A 17345-nucleotide genomic window follows, 5' to 3' on the forward strand; every position below is an offset into this window, starting at 1 on the left:
TGATTTTATTGTATTAGTATTTTATAGAAGTAGCATCAACATTTTAATTTTGCCATTGCCTGAATTTTAGACAGCTTCTAGTGTTTCATCATGAGTCATAATGCTGTTTAGAATCTTCAGATCCCAAGCAGATCCCTGTTGTTGTGTTATCACAGAAAATATTAGCATTAGTAGGTACATCATCCCTGGGTCAAAGCTATAGAGGAAAAGGATATTCAGATCTATAAGGGAACAGGATACTTTGCTAGATGGTTCCGAAGTAATTTGGCAATATAGAAGAAGTAATAAAAATCTGGAATATTGATTCAATTTCAAATTCCATGAAATGGTGTGTTCAACTGCACACAGAAACTGCTCTTTTTATCCCAAATACTTTACCTTTTGCATCTTGCCTCACTTTACTGCTATCCTGACTCTTTTCAAATACTGAGGCCTTACTCCAATCCTTTTTCTTTGCTTGCATTCTCCCAGGCTTCTGTTTCCATTGCTCACTCTGCATCCAATAATTCCAATTTGGCTTTTCAGACTCCTATTTAAACTTCATATTAACATACTATCTAATTTCACTTCCATTAGGAAGGAAATTAAACTATCAAAGTTTTGGAAACAGTTTTTTTGGATTAAAAAAATAAGTTTAGCTCCACCAAAATGAATAGTTCTGCACTGCTTTGTACCAACTGACCTTTTTCACTGGATTTGTGAACTGTTTTCCACTTCATGTATAGGAAAACTAAATGCTCCTTTTTCTAGAAGAAGACTAAAACTGCACAGATTGAAATGTGCTTGACATTTTTGACCTAAATAGGATATGATTAAACCTGAATTGGAAATTAAAGTAAAATTTCATTGTAAAGGTGAGAAAAAAAAGTGACATTTGAAAAAGCAATGGCTAAAACTGGTTTTAGTGATGCTATGGTCCTAGTCCAGTGGAAGGACATACATCTAACTCTTCTAAGTAGTAAATAGAAAAACTCAGAAACACCATCACAGGAACCTACTATAGGCTTTCACTTATTTAAATGTCTCTAACAAGATTTTATCCCAATTAAAATTCACAGATCATAAGCTTTTCCACTTTATATTAGCTAATGGTGTAATCTAACCCAATGACACTGTTGATTTGCAGTCAACTTAGAAGGTTACTTTATATGATTTATTGCTATTCTTTCCAAGATTTATGGTTAGATCTTATATATAAATATATGAAATACTCATTCCACGGGGTTTCCAAACTGCAAAAAGCCTCAGAAAAAAACAGTCTAGCAAGCGGAAGTCTGAGGCAAACAGAGGCAGGTGCTACAGGCTAAGCAAAGACTGAATACTTTGGAAGATTGATATGGTTCAGTACTTGTAGTGAAAGACTGTAGAGTACAGAGAACAGAATGATGGGCAAAAATATATTAGAGCCATTTTTGTATTGAACAGAGTGAGTGAAAAAGAAAAAATTGATAGCATGAGTTGGCAGGTATTAGTGGCAGCTTAAACTTTGGACAAGTGCTTGGCTCAGAGGATCAAATAAAAGGCCAAGCCTACAAATATAATGGATAGAGAAAGAGCAAAGTTTGAATATAACTGGATTCTCTGTGTAGGAAATATTTGGAAAGCTGGCAAAGTAGAAGAATGACATAAACAAAGGCTTTTGTATCACAGAGAGAGAGACAGAAATGATCATGGTAACACTAATATAATTATGCGCCAACCTTTTTTCCAACTATAAACTTTACATGGTGTCTGGGGAAAAAGCTCTAAAAGACAGTGACAAACACTATTTAGCTATTACAGTTTAGGAGTTACAAAATTATTCATGAATTTTCAATAATTAATCTGACATTATATCTTTTCCTTTCAATTTTATAAAAAAACATGTTGATTGTCTTTGCCAGAAACACCAGTGGGACTCAATCATCTTCTTAATGAAAGTACTCCATTATCATTCCATAGTTGCACTAGCTCCAGACAAAATACAAATCCTACTTTGTTGTAAGTTAAATAGAATTATGTATAAACAGGAAAATGTTTAAAAAGCCCTATAACTACTCAACTGCTGAGCATTTTCTTCTCCTGCCACACACCTGGTTAGGAGAGGTAACTTGCTAATGGACAGTAAGCTACCTTCCTGTTCCTTACTGAACCAAATAATCAAAAATTTCTGTTGGCAAGGTCATCATATGCCACAGTGTGTGTATGAGCATTAAATAATTGAACTGTATGTTTAATGGGAGAGGTAGTCATGAATGATGGTTAGATAATATAATTTACATTTTTTGTGACTCAAAAATAATATATATGTTAAGTGCTGTAAGGAGTGTGGCTAACTCCTGCAGCCACTCCGGCTGAGGACCCTCCTGCCCAGCCACTGGAGCCCAGGGACACCAGGTCTCTGCCCAGGCTGAGGCACATGGATGCCACCTTCCCATCTGCAGTTTCAGACAGTAATGAAGCTGAGCACAGACACACACATGAGGGACACTGACACGGCTGGTCACACAGGCTGCCACAGGGAAGGTGCTGCCTTCAGCAGCTCCTACATACAGGACTCACATAAATAAAACACAAGCACAGGCAGCCAAGTCCCGTCCACCTCTTGGGCTGGCAGAGACAGAAGGTCACTAGTGCAGGCACACATGCACATTCTCTAGGTTCACAAGCACACATACATTTGCAGATGCCTTGAGTGTCCACGTGGCACCTTTGTCTGGATCTTGGGCCCCCTTGCCCGCTCCACAGGTCCCCTACTTGCTGGCTGGCTGGTCCAGTTTGATGCTTGCTGCAAAGAGACAACACTCACACACTCAACCCTTATGCACTCCACATTTGCAAGTCCTCCTGGGTGTACCAGCACGGACCCTGCCTGCCTGGTATCCTGGCTTGGAACCAAGGCCTTCCTACTCACCAGCTAGTCCAATCTGAAGTTCACTAACAGATGACAGATGTGTGCCCCTTACACACACCAGGACTGAAGATGATACTCCTCCCCCTAGCAGCCAGCACCAGGCACACAGGCTGTGACCCACAGTTCCACTCCAGCTGCCAACACTGAGCTCCTCACTCACACAGGTCCCCCCAGTACCTGATTTTGAGAACACACACTGTTCCCTCCCCTGTGGATGGAAGTTAAGGACCCTCACATGCATTTCAGGCTGGGGGTGCCAATGCTGCTGCTCTGACTCCAGTGACTGGCACCCAGTCCACTCATACCAGTTCCCCCACTGGCTGGCATTCTGGGACCAAGGTCTGTTGGACTCTCCCTAGATCCAGAGAGCTATGGCCCCTCGCTCACTCTGGTGGCTGCCACCACAGGCCACATGCCCACATCCCTTATCTGACTCCAGTAGCTGGCACCAAATTCTACTCACAGATTTGGGTCTCGCCAGTAGATGTCCTTGCACCACACATACACACAGGGTAGAGACAGATCACACAGAGAGGTAGTTAAGAAAAGATTTAGTAAGAAGATCTGAGTAATCAGGTGAGGGGCTCAGACAGACAGACATATTGACCGGCCCCATTTTACCCACAACCAGCCCCTTTTATGCCCTTTTATGCCTACACCTGTCTTTGTTCCTTCCTGCTGTCCTATCCGCTGCATGTCCCCTCAGGGGCTTGTCTATCAGTTCCTGCACCCCTCCCGGTATGAGGGTCCCCTGGCTTGACAGTTTTATGGTTGCAAAGCCTAGGTTGATCTTCCTGGAAGTTGCACCTGTAGTTTCTTGATAGCCTATCAATTCATGTGACTAGCAAGGTTTGTTTCTTGACATTGGCTCCATGTTTGCTTTGTGAAGTCTGTGTCTTGGTATATTTTGGTTTCCAGTTTTCCCTTTCTCTATTGGTTTTGCAATTTATAAAGTACTTGATCAGATAACCATGCTAGAATAAAAATTCTCACATTCTCACTTGACCTCATCAATTATTGTGATTGACTAGGCCTGGCTCCCATCGCTGTCCCTCAGGTTGGTGAACCCTGTATGTTCTTGTTTATATCTTCCTCCTTTTCTTATTTTCCCTTGCTTCAATGAAAAATGTCTTTGGCCAGATACCCTTAAAGGAGCAGGCGCTCTCTTTCTGCATACCTTTACAATATATATAATCCATACTATATGCATATTTTTACTGTGCCTCATTATTTTATATATATATATATATACATATTGTTTTAATATGTTTAAGCCAAGAGAGATCAGTTTATGTGCAAGTGAAATGCAGCTATCTCTGGGGTAGTATTCTGTCACTGAGTTTTTTTCCAGGTGTGGATGCAAAGCATTTTTTTCTTTTAATACAGAGACTATTTTATGCAATTGAAAACAGGAAAGCCTTAACTAAATTGAATGTTTTCAAGGTTCAGAACTGAATTTGCCCTAAATACATAAATAAAGTTCGCCAAAAAGTAACATATAAAGAACCTACAGTTCAATGCTTTGGATCATGTTAGAATTTCAGCGTTAGCATTTCTTACTTCAGAGTTAGTAATGCATGAGGAAAAAGAATGCTTCTAACTGAATTCCATGAATGCATCTGGGAGTGTAACAAACGCATTTCCACTGGTTACATTATTTTCTGATATTATCAGTGTAAAATGTACATACTTTATTTTCCCTCCTGGTATTGATACTGGTGGCTTTTATTTACTGATGATGTTTTTCAGGTGTCCATTTGCAATTTGTGAATTTCTCAACGGAGACCATACATGATTACTTAGAAGTCAGGAGCGGATCTACAGAAACTAGCACTGTTATTGGGAGACTAAGTGGCCCTCAGCTACCAGCCTCTCTGTTCAGCACAACTCATGAAACCAGCTTATACTTTCACAGCGATTACTCACAGAACAAACAAGGATTTCATATTGTATATCAAGGTGAGATTTTGACTTTCTTATGTGAGAACAAGGTGGCTATTGAAGGTTAATTCTTTTTTTGGCATTCCTAAAAGATAAATATGAAATAAAAGATTTCATGTCTTTCAAACCAAAGTGTTATGCATTGAGATCAAACAGAAGAATGAAGAAAAATAAGATGAAAAAGGAAAAATAATTGCCTATTCACTTTAAAAAGCAGTTCAAATGTAGGCAAACAGATAATTGCCCATACCTGAATTTGGCTGGCATATTAATTTACATTGCATGGCTTTACAAAGTAAGCATCTCTTTTGTTCGATCTTTAAAAGCATATGGGAATCTCAAATTTGTTTCAGGTTCTAGAAGGGAAAGATCTAAATATTGTTTTACAGTACTGGATCAATGTAGGCTAGTACAGAATAATGCCAATCCAGAAATCTCCAAATCAATTTTATTTCATATTTCACAGTTGCCCTGGAAGGTTCTTGTTCTGTTTGTTCTACCCAAATAGGTCATGCTGAGCTGGAGAAGACTGCAAGATCATAATTCTTTTTATACAATTGCAGAATCATTTAAAAGGGATTAGATGACCACTGTTCACAGAAAAAGGTCAAATGTGTATTTTAAACTATACCTGTTTTCATGATATGAATAACATCAAAGGATGATTTAAAGAGGTTTTACTTTATAGCAGTCTCCTATTACTCGGTAGTAACAAGGGCAAATTGACTTGAACTCTGTAACATTCTGAATGTGAGCCACTGTAAAAAGTGTTAGCTTTTTAAAGAAAAAGTCAATTTATGACTTAAATTGCCTGGGAAGATTTTCACTTTTTATGTGGAAAATGACACAATTTGTAAGAGTAAGGGAACTTAACATCTACTGCTAAGAAGGGCAGTAAAAGACTTAAGAGCATATATTATTACTGCTATTAATAGTAACAGTACTAATTTTTGGTGTGTTGTTATGTGTCAGATAACTAAAAAAAAAGTTCCTGTCCGTTTTTAACCACATACAAGAGAACTGTCTCTTTCAATCATATACAATCTGTGGTTCTGATTTTGCAGAATTGCATACTGTATTTTTTCTCAGTTCTGTAATAAGAAATCAGTGTTTCAAATCTTCTTGGAAAAGTTTGCCAAGATGTGTAAGAGACACTTATTTTCAAATCTTACTTGTTTGCTATAAAATATTTGATATTCATATTTTATTATAGAGCCTTGTAATTCTTCTGAGAAAAACAAAACCATAGACAGGATTATTTCTCCTCTTCCTTAAATACGGGAATGTAAAAATAACCCCTATTGGATCAGAAAATTTCTCCATTTAGCTCAGTATAGTATCTCTAAATGGCAAAAGGAAATGCTACTTAGCAGCACAGAAGCCTAGCTATGTTTTTTTTGTACTCTCCCAGCATCCATAGTTGTTGCAAGACTCCTAATTCCATTACTGTGGATTTGATGGCATTTTCACATTCAGCCTTTCCACTGTCTTTATGACTTTTGTGAACTTCAATCATATCATCTCCAATTCTCTAAACAAGAAACCATGTTTAGCTGTGGGCTCAGTAATGTTATTCATTATTGTAGGCTGTATCATATTATCAGATGTAGAAGTCAGACTTGCTGGTCTGTAATTTCATAGATCCCCTCTAAAGATAGATGTGATTTACAGTGGGAAATCACCACTCCTCTAAATCAGATCTGGAAATGATATGATACACATCTTGGTTCAGCAGCTTTTCTGGGTGAAAGCCATCTGCTCCTGGTCCTTTGCTTTACCCATTTAGAGTAGTACTTCTGTATTTATTTCAAATTGATCTAGTACCTTAGACCTGCAAAATAAAAGCACCATATCTTGTCTGGAAATCTCTATACCATCTTCAGCAGTAAAGATGGATACAAAGAATTTACTGAGTTTTTTCTTTCTATGGCATCCTAATCCCCAAGTCCTTTGATCCCACTAGTGCCCTAACTGACTTCTTGCATCTGACGTTGTCAAATATTTTTTTTTGATCAGCTGAGACATCTCAAGACATTTTTCAAATTATTTTTGCTGTCTTTATGTTCTAATTAAATTTGACCTGCTGTGTTTTATGACTTTTTGGAAAGGCAGACTTTCATTGTTTAAATGCCAACCTTTTCCCTATTGTAGCTTCTTTAACTTTCCTACTGAACTACACAGGCATTTTTCTGAACTGCTGTAGTGTGTTTTTTTTGCTGAACTGTGGAATGCGTTTTACCTGGTCTTTAAAGTAGTGTCAGTTAAGAGATTCCAATCTGCATTGCCTCATTTTTGTATAATTTCCTTTCCAGAAAATTGAATACCCCTGTGCTGGGTTTATTTGACTTGCTCCCTCCCAGTACAACGAAACTGCATTATGACTGCTATTATGGAGCAGCTCTCCCATGAATACTTGTTGAACTAAGGCTTGAGTACCAAGCTGGTTCAAATCTAAAATAAGATCTTTTTTTGTGGGCTCTCAGACTGCTTGTTCTAGGGACCAATTATTTCCTGCATTCAAAATCTTACTTGTTCAAGTCATCCTGGTGAGGTGGATATTTGGGTATTCCGTTACGGCTACCTGTCATATTTTTGCAGCTTCTCTAATTTTGCTTAACATTTCCTACTGACTATCATTTTCCTGTTTAGATGTTTGTAGAAGCAGCTCAGTACTGCACTTGTATTTCTGGAGTTTTAATTTCTACCTATGAGTATTCTATAATACTTTATTCTGGAAATATTTCTCTTGTATGGCACTTATAATTTCTAAATAGCAATGCTGCTTTTCCACCTGGAAGTCTCTGCCCTCTCAGTCTTGGAAAGGTGGTCACCTGGCAACACTGCATCCTTCTGCTGTCTGCCATGCCTTTCATGTCAGGGCAGTTTGTTGGCTCAAGCATTCTATATTCCACCTCTTGTGGTGTTTTAGGCTCCTGTATTGGTGTGAAGGGAGTTCTTAGTTTGGCCCCTCTTCTGTTCCTTAATACTGTATGCATCACTCAACATTCAGTTGCTTTTCCTATTTATTGTAATTCTGCTGTTTGTCTTCTGCACTGTTTTGAGAGGTGCATTGGCTGTTAGCGTTCTCCCTGTCATGACATCACATCAGTCTTCTGTACCTGCTAGTTTTTTCCCATTCTTCTAGTTTAGATACTCTTCTACAGCCTTTTTAATTTTCATTGTCAGCAGCTTGGACCTATTTTGATTAGGGTGTACTTGAGGGTGCACTTGGAAGCAATTTGCAGTCTTAAAAAGCTGGTCAGTGGCTTCCCTTTTTGCAGATCTAAGTGGAGAAAACAAAAAGTCTAAATTCCTTTCTACTCTTTTCTTCTCTAGTGCACTATTTCTATACTTACTAAAATTAAAAGATAAAGTTAAAGAAGCTAGTCTCATTTTTGGCTTTATGGACTCTATTCCAAAAACCTGTAGGGTAGGGTGCTGGGTGTTTATTTGTTTGTTTACACACACACATGCACACACATTATCAAAATGTAAAGAACATAAGATCATTTAAACTTTGGTTGCAGTATTATGTTTTCCTTATGAGATTTGGAATTGGAAATTAATTTTTATATGTATTTCCCCAGAATTGCTGTTTCACTGTGTTTCTTTGGAGTAGGGCGAACAATTTTGAATGTCACCATGACAGAACTTAAGACATATGGAATGGTCATGATTTTTTAATTTTATTCTAATTAAAAGCTTTTATTTTTTTAAATAACAAAAATTTGTATTTTAGGGGTGTCCCCCCCCCTTATTATTACTTATTTATTTCTTCCAGCTTATCAGCTACAAAGCTGTCCTGACCCTCGACCATTTCGTAATGGTTTTGTTATTGGGAATGACTTTACTGTGGGACAAACTATTTCATTTGAGTGTTTTCCTGGCTACACACTAATTGGAAATTCAGCTCTGACTTGTCTTCATGGCATCAGCCGTAACTGGAATCATCCTCTCCCTAGATGTGAAGGTATGTTCTGGCTGACCTGTGAGTGCTTCATTATTTGTAAGTCTTTCTAAGGACTGTTAACTGAAATCATTTGAGCTTTTCAATTTATAGAGATCTGTATTTTTATATTGTGATTCTTTGCAGAGGAAGTATTCAATTTTGCATGTGGAAATTTTTGCAGAGAAGCTGAAATGTTTCATGGAAATATAAAATCTCTGAAAACTTACCTAAGATAATAATTTGGATGGTTAGGCTTAAGGTCTGGAATGTGGAGACCCATGCTGCTTTTTAATCTTGGTGGTGCTACTTGCACTTGCTCTGCACTTGATCAAGAAAAAAGGATTCAAAAATTGAATTTCCCAACTCTGCCCATGTATGTTCTGTCTTATGGGTTAGAAAGAAATGTCAAAGGTGACATAAAGTGCAGTTGTCCTTCAGTCAGTGCTATGTGAAGTCCTTTGTACATACATTTTTTTGGTAATGGGATTTTTTTTTAAATTGCATTTTTTAACCTTTCACATTTTTTTTTACACTGATATGCTTGCAACAGGTAAGCAGATTAAAGGAACTGTGGCTTGCACATAGCTGAAATTTTAAGGAGACAGAATGAATTATATGATGATTCTGTAGAGGTGTTTGTCTTATCCCTAGCTATGCTGAAAGGAACCTGTACCTAAGCAGCAGGCCAAAGTCAGTTGTTTAGTGTCATCAAACTCTGAAACAGACAAGGATGGATATTTTGGTAAAATGGAAATATCTTTCAGAGAGAACTGTGCACTGCAGAACTTATTTGTAGAACTGAGGACTGAATTTTTTTCCATATGAAATAATTACTTGCTTCTGGAAGATCCACGCTTGTCACAGTTGTGGCAACATTCAGACAGCAATTAAGTTATTGACTGTAAAATTCCCTATATGCCTAAACATGGGTTTCCACAAAGACAAGATCTGTACAAGGCATTGGGTGCCCACTTTCATGTGCTGTAAAGACCCTCCAAGTTTCAGGAGGGGTATTCAGGACCTTGATTAAAGGCCTAACTTACCTCTGTATTGAATGTTAAAAACTCAGTATTAAGAATGGGATTCTCAATATCAAGGAAGTTGAAGAGGAATGCCTGAGGGGGAAAAAAATCCCCACCCACAGAAAATAATAAGTCACCTTCTTTTCTGTTTTTTTTGCATTGTATTCTGAATCATCTTTAAGTACTTAAATTAGAAGCCTCATTACTCAAAATTCCTTTTGGAATCAATGAGCCACAGGCATTTGAGGGGGATGTGGTAGCTAAATTAAGACCTATCTGATACTGAATTCAGAAGAAGCAGCCTTATCATATAAAAGAGAGGTGACACCTAAACTGTCTGTATTTTGAAAGGGGAAGAAGTTAATTCATCACAAGTAAGTTTAAACCCCCATTTTCTGGGTCCTGAAGGAATATTAATGGTTCATGTCTTAACTGCTAAACAACTTAGCTTTTCCCTGTTACGTAGTTTTAGCATTATTTTCTGTGCCTCAGAATCAAGAAAAATAATTTACTGAATTAAGTGATTCTGGGTTTTTTTAATTACCTTACTGGAACTTGGAATTTAATCAGTAAATTCTAAGATGCCCTGATCATGTTACTTTTCTCAGTATCACTTTTTTCTGAAGTTCCTGAGCAGTGGCTGGAAGTTCTTTTTTTCTACTTAATGTGATATGAAAAGATGAAGATAAAAAAATCAACTGAATTATAATAGAGCTCTAATGTGTGCTGTGCTGTATGATTACAGACTGCCAACATTACTCAGCTCCCAGAGAAGTTTCTTAAATTACATGGGGTTTTGTGCAACTGTTTACTTTGGTATTTTTAGTAAACAGTTTTTGACATTTTTATATGCTACTGATGTTTTTGAGTTTGGGTTTGTTTTTTTTTCTTTATTCTTGAAGGAAAAAGATAATTAGTTATCTCCTAGTTGTGCTTGGTATGATTTGAGATAAAGGCCTTGTGTTCAAAAGCATTAAAATGAAGTGGGCTTTTTTGTATATGTATATGTGCCGGAAACGTACAGTATGTTATAAATTTGTTTTTGCTTTAATATCTTTATTGTAAGACAGCATATGCTAAGGCTTGTTTAATGCCTCAAAATTCTTGAAGCAGACAATCTGAATCAAGTATCACTAAACGTGCTTCATGTTTTAACAGTTTTGTTCTCTTCTCCTTGCACCCTCATGCACCTAAAATCCCTCTGACCTGTGCTCAGCACCATCTAACACTCTGTGACCCTTCTTAACTCATCTCCCTTGCTTTCATCTATTTGGAATCTGTTCCCTCTTCTTTTCCAAGAAATCTCATTGCCTGACAGTCATCAGCCCATGTCCTCACTCCCCTAAGATGCTGCTGTAAAATCAATTCTGTCTGCACTGCTCAAAAACCCTTGCGTTAAAGAAACACAGTTTACCAGCTGTTAAGTCTGAATGGATGAAGTGTGACTAGGAAAGTCTTGCCCTACAGCTCAGCACCAAAGTATACATATAAACTATAACACATGCTTTACATAAATATGAACAATGCATAACTCCTATATATCAAATTTATATGACCAACAAGATGTTCTCTGGTTAGAGGTTCTTGAATATATTTTATGGAGTCTGGGTTGCCATTTCATGCCTGTTTGGGCTGGAGTGGGGAGGAATGTATGCAAAATAAAGCAAATTATACAGTTTTAAGCTTTGGTCACTTTTCTAGAACTGGGCTTCTATGACATAATTTCTTTTCTTTAGTAACAGGTTGTGTCATATTCAACATGCATCTGAAACCTCTGTGGAGAAAATCATATAGTTTTGACTAATAGTTTTCCTGAAATGCATAGTTATGAAAATCCAAAATCTGTATGGTCAGTCTTATACTGTATGGTGTCCAAAATTAGTGCACTTCAACAAGAATTGCAGAAAGAACTCTTACTTTGTCTATCAGAATTCATCTCAGGAAATATAAAATTGCTATTCATACTGTTGCACACAACATTTTCATTTTCAAATTCCCATCTAATTTGATTCTAATGTTTAGCACCCATTAAATTAAGATATCTCTTCTCTGACCTGATGATTTTCATTGCTACTTGCTTGTGACAACAAATGAAAGGAATGAATGTGTTTCCCTGCTAATTTGTAGGTAGCGTTTACACAAAGCTGTAACAAAGCGGTTTTCAATTGTGCAGGGAATAATTTAACCCAACATCTCAATATTACTTTTGATCCAGTTGTGATAATATTTATGACATCAGAATTAATTCTTAAAAAAAAAAAAAAAAAATGTCCAGTAATGTCAAAATAGACTCATGACTCTGCAAAATTCTCCATAAATTCTGTTTTCTGTACATAACAATGGTTTTACATAATGTGATTATAGTGTACCAAATGTGTTTAAAAATATGGCTTTTACGTGGTCTAAGTAGAATGCAACAAGCGTCTAATGTTTTGTAAAAATAATATCATTTTTATAGCTCTCTGTGGAGGAAATATAACTGCGATGAATGGCACGATATACTCTCCAGGATACCCTGATGAGTATCCAAACTTTCAAGACTGCTTCTGGCTTGTAAGAGTACCACCTGGGAATGGAATCTACATCAATTTCACAGTTCTCCAAACAGAGCCAATATATGATTTCATAACTGTTTGGTAAGAAAATACTTTTGGTATTTATTTCACCTCCATGTGACACTATGCAACACAGTATGAATTAAAAAGTGTAGTCTGTGATTTTTCCTTTTAAACTGGTGTTCTGTGTAATGCAAATGAGTGATTTGCACTAATCCATCATGTTTTCTGATGTACCATTTTCTCTAGATAGCACTGGACATGAAGTTTCATAGCCCTTGTCTTAAGAATTCAAAAACAATAATAGTGTGCCTCTGTTGATGAAGAAAAGCATGTAGAAGTATGCTATGACAGTTTATCAACAGCCAAGAGAAGTAATACTTAAGAAAAAGATAATAAGCAGTTGCAGTTGTGTGTATTACAATGTTTTAGAATGTTAATACAAGAAACTACAGCAACACTTTCTTATCTTCCAAGTTGGCTTCTCTTAAACTGCTAAGAGTACCTAGAGAGATGCCGTATTTGGCTATAACAACAGGAGCTGAGCTAAAAATAGCTGTATAACAAATTATATTCTTTATATACCTGAGCCCATGTCTATCATGAGTCTTTTCAGATAACAAAGCCCCCATTTTTTTTTAGTTGCAAAGAACTTAAAGGCGGGAAGCTATAATGAAGTGTAACAGCTCCAATGTAATCTTGAAACTGTTACCAGTGAGTCACCTAGACATTTCAACAGTGGCTAAAACCTTTGGAAGCTTGCCTAAAGCAATAAACCACAGATATTGAACCTGCAGATTGAAAATCCACAGGTTGAGATAGCAGTCCTCTAGTCTGAGTAGTGCAAAATAATGAGAGGCAATTTGGAATAATAATTACATGTTTCTGCAGAAATCTAAATTCATATAAATTAATTTAACTCCCGATGTCATTCTTACTGTCCTAAACATTAAACATTCTCTATACACTTTTGCGATCATTTCTGTGTTTCCTGTTGTTTTCTTTTCTTTTCATCTTGTGTACTACAAACTGTCTTGTCCTGTATCCCACATACTTAATTGTGTTGCCTTGAAGTCTAACCAAAATTTGATCAGAATGTGTACCCAGTCTGTTGCCCTGATAAAACCCAGATAATTTTGGATCCATCAAACTCTTCACTTGTTTTGTGTATCAAATTTTACATGACCTTCAGAATCTTTCCTGAATTAAATTATACTTTTTTTATGCATACAGACATCTTTTCTCTGTTGCATCCCACACAAACAAGAACACTACTGTCCTTTTCTAATGCTTCTTCCATTCAACTCTTCCTTTCTATCAAGTGATTTGATGTGCTTTCATTTTTACTCCTGGCTGTGTAACAAACTTAGTTCTTATAGTAAAATTATTTGTATATACCATGTCAAAGGTAAAACCTCAGTTTTATTTCCTTATATGTTCTTTGCTGATTTTTCTTTTTTAGATGTTTTATATCATATTTAGATTAACAACACATTTAGGAGAATGTTCTGAAATTAAAATATATATTATGCTATTCGTGTATATATCATGCATATAAGCTCCATAATATATGTGATGGCTACATAATTATATAGCTTATGCCACTTCTGGGTTATTATTTATTTACAGAATTGATCAGAAATTTTATAGCCATTTTTAATGGAAAAAATAAATTTTATTCCCAATTCAAATATTTCTTCAAATCATACTACTTCTCTAATAAAGCAGAAAGGGAAGGCACAATATGTGAGAATTTGGACAAATTAATTATTGTAAATTTTTCAACGCAAAAAATATCCATAATTTTAATTTGAAATTATTTTTATTTTTAAAATCTTATGCCAATAACCATTAGAAAATTTAAACTTTTATTATATCATGTTCATTAATTCTGATCTGGAAGGAATGAAGTATGAAAATGTGATGTCCTTGTATCATTATTCTGTCCTCTGTACAGTTCCAATGTTGTTTAGTACTAACTTTGATTTAATTTTTCTATTGAAATGACTAATTCATTCTTCTATAATGTAGAAATGATCTTACCAGCAGTTCACATATTGTCTAAATGGTAATAAATAGTACAAAATAATATCAATCAAAGTATGCAAAGAAGGAGTTAAAGAATTATTCAAGTGCATGTAATACTTAGTTTTGTTTAAAATTACCAACATTTATTTGAATGTCTACCTGAGCCAAAGATACACAACCATTTATGTAAATTGCATGGCACATCTCTCTCAGCAAGAAATTGATCCAAAAAAGTTTAAACTCATAAAAACAAACTTTAAATGAATTGTTAAGTGTCCATATCTACTATAAACTATAAATAATAATATTGTAATGTTTTATTTGGGGGGAGGGGATACTAGGTTTAAAAATTCAGACCACAGAAAATTTCTAAAAGTAGCATCTTTCAAATAATTGTTATAAATGAAATCTGCATATATAAATGCCCACATGCAGATTTCAAGTGGAAGCTTGTATACAGTAGAGTATAAGCATTTTGGTTTTAATTTTTGTGAAGCTCATATTCATTCATTGTCTTTGAAATATTAAGTACTATTAATCTCTAATTTCCCTAGAAATTACTAAATTCAATAGACTGGGTGACATGAGCAGTCTTAGGTTTGTTTATTTTCTGATAGCCACATTTGGAAGCATAGATACATAAACTACATAAAGTGAGCAGAGCTTGTGGCAGGAAGATGAAGTACAATCACAAATTCAATCAGTTTGAGCTTGCTGCATTTTTTTATTTAAAAATATGACATTACTTCCAAAAGGTGGTTGTATGGAGGATCTTCCTTTCTAATAAGTTTTGATGGTCCTTTAAACTACTACCTGCTATAATCCAATGGACATACAAAATTTCAAAAGGCTTTCAGCCCTTTATATCTGTTTTATCTTATTTTAGATGATTCATGGCTTTTAGAGTAACCTAGAGAAATTTTACTCCGTTATATTAAAATTCACATAAATTATTTGCTTGGAAAAAACCATCTTTTTGTATTGCTTTTCTTAGGGATGGACCAGACCAAACTTCTCCTCAAATTGGACAATTTAGTGGCAACACTGCGTTAGAATCAGTCTATAGCACTTCCAATCAGATTCTGATCAAGTTTCACAGTGACTTTACTACCAGTGGCTTTTTTGTACTTAGTTATCATGGTAAGTATGGCAAATTGCACTATCTCAATGTCTGTAGTCATTACTGCTGGAAGAAAATGCATTAAAAAAATATTTCTGTTACTTTTTCTAAGATAAGATGCTATTTTTAATATGACTGACAACTATTAGGGCAATGCACTGTGAAGGCATGTAAGCAAGGAGCATCAAGACCCTGCAGTTCAAGGTGTTCATTTTCTCACTGCTTACAATGCTTCTAAAATTGCTTTGTAATCTAAATGTTCGTGAAGGACATAAGATTTCTCTTAGATATTTGGATATTTTGAGGAAGTTCCTGTGTTTGAGAGATTTCAATAAGTGAACTATACTGTGTAGTTAAGACTAAACTGCCCTTGAATTAAATACTGACTGAATGAAAAGTATTAATGCAGCAAATTCTACCTCTTTTTTTTGTAGTTATTCAGACCTTCAGTGGTCACATCTCATTTACATTACTATCATTACAAGGAAACAGGTTCAGAAGCAAGGGTGGTTTTAGGTGCTATGTGAATGCCTGTTGGTTTGACTATTCCAGGAAACACAGACAGACTACAGTCTGTTTTTTTGGGTTCCTGATCAGATTTTGAAACTAGATGGCTTTATTTTTGGCTTAGTGAAGAGCAAGATGAATAGAGATAGAATTGTGGGAATTAATGGAACTTTAAACAAAACAATGCAAACCAAAAAATACCTTAAATCTCAATGAAAAAAACCAGCAGCAGTAGCACTTGCATTGATTATGGAGTATAGACTCAGGTAGGATTAGGTAGAGAGAGGTCAAAATTTTCATTCTATATCTGGGCATCTAAATTGCATGTAACAGCTTGCAAATGACAAACTGGCCCTTTGTATTCAACAATATATAAATTGTTATGTAATGTTACATATGAATACATCGGTATATTACCAAACATGTAAAAATGCTCATAGAATCATAGACCCATAGAATCACTCTAGGTTGGAAAAGACCTTTAAGATCATTGAGTCCAACCATAAACCTAACACTGCTGAGTCCACCACCAAACTATATCCCTAAGCGAAACATCTACCTGTCTTTTAAAAAACTCCAGGTATGGTGACTCAACCACTTCCCTGGACAGCCTGTTCCAATGCTTGATAACCCTTTCAGTGAAGAATTTTTTTTCCTAATATCCAACGTAAACCTTCCCTAGAGCAATTTGTGGCCATTTCCTCTCATCCTATCGCTTATTATTAATAAAGTGTTTCTAATGAACTTTATCTCCTTGCGCTTGTTTCTTTCATTATAGTGGAAATTGTCATTCCACAAGTGTGGGCCCTAATGTGTAATAAAGATGCAAACTGAACAGCACAAAGAATTATTCATGAAGAAACTTAAAACACCTTTTGGGTTGATGTTGTCAAGATAAATAAATCTCTCAGTCCTTGAATCTATGATCATTCATATAAGCTACATAAAATTTATAGCAATAAAGGCAAGGCAGTGAGAGGAGTCAGATTTGTTTTAAATACATAATTTGAGCATTACAATGAATGATACCCCTAAATGAGAGACATTTGAGATAAATTATATGAGTTGTTTATTGAATCAATTTTTTAATTATCATGATGATTTTTATTATATTTTTTTAAAATGCAAAAAGCACAGCTGCTCCATGTTTGGTTGGTGTGTTTTATTTTAAATTACTTTATCCTAAGGCAGGATGTTAGCTTTCTGACACAGATTTAAGTGGCTTTTCATTACACAATTGACAAAAAGGAGTGGAATAGGAAGATGTCAGATATGGGTCACTCGGTAGCAACAAAAGACCTTACCTGGTTACAATATAAATTTTGTGATT

The 17345-nt window shown here is 35.7% G+C and overlaps 1 protein-coding gene across 3 annotated transcripts in view; it reads left to right on the top strand.

Annotated features, from left to right (window-relative positions):
- CSMD3 (CUB and Sushi multiple domains 3) overlaps positions 1 to 17345 on the top strand; it is a 725287-nt gene that overhangs the window by 610686 nt on the left and 97256 nt on the right. For all 3 annotated transcript variants that reach the window (XM_055800728.1, XM_055800729.1, XM_027777765.2), the window contains 4 exons: positions 4643 to 4852; positions 8616 to 8804; positions 12264 to 12441; positions 15383 to 15528. In XM_055800728.1, the coding sequence (XP_055656703.1) occupies positions 4643 to 4852; positions 8616 to 8804; positions 12264 to 12441; positions 15383 to 15528 (723 nt within the window). The remainder of the gene's footprint in view (positions 1 to 4642; positions 4853 to 8615; positions 8805 to 12263; positions 12442 to 15382; positions 15529 to 17345) is intronic.

The sequence above is a fragment of the Falco peregrinus genome, chromosome 3 (assembly GCF_023634155.1).
Source record: "Falco peregrinus isolate bFalPer1 chromosome 3, bFalPer1.pri, whole genome shotgun sequence".
NCBI lineage: Eukaryota > Metazoa > Chordata > Aves > Falconiformes > Falconidae > Falco > Falco peregrinus.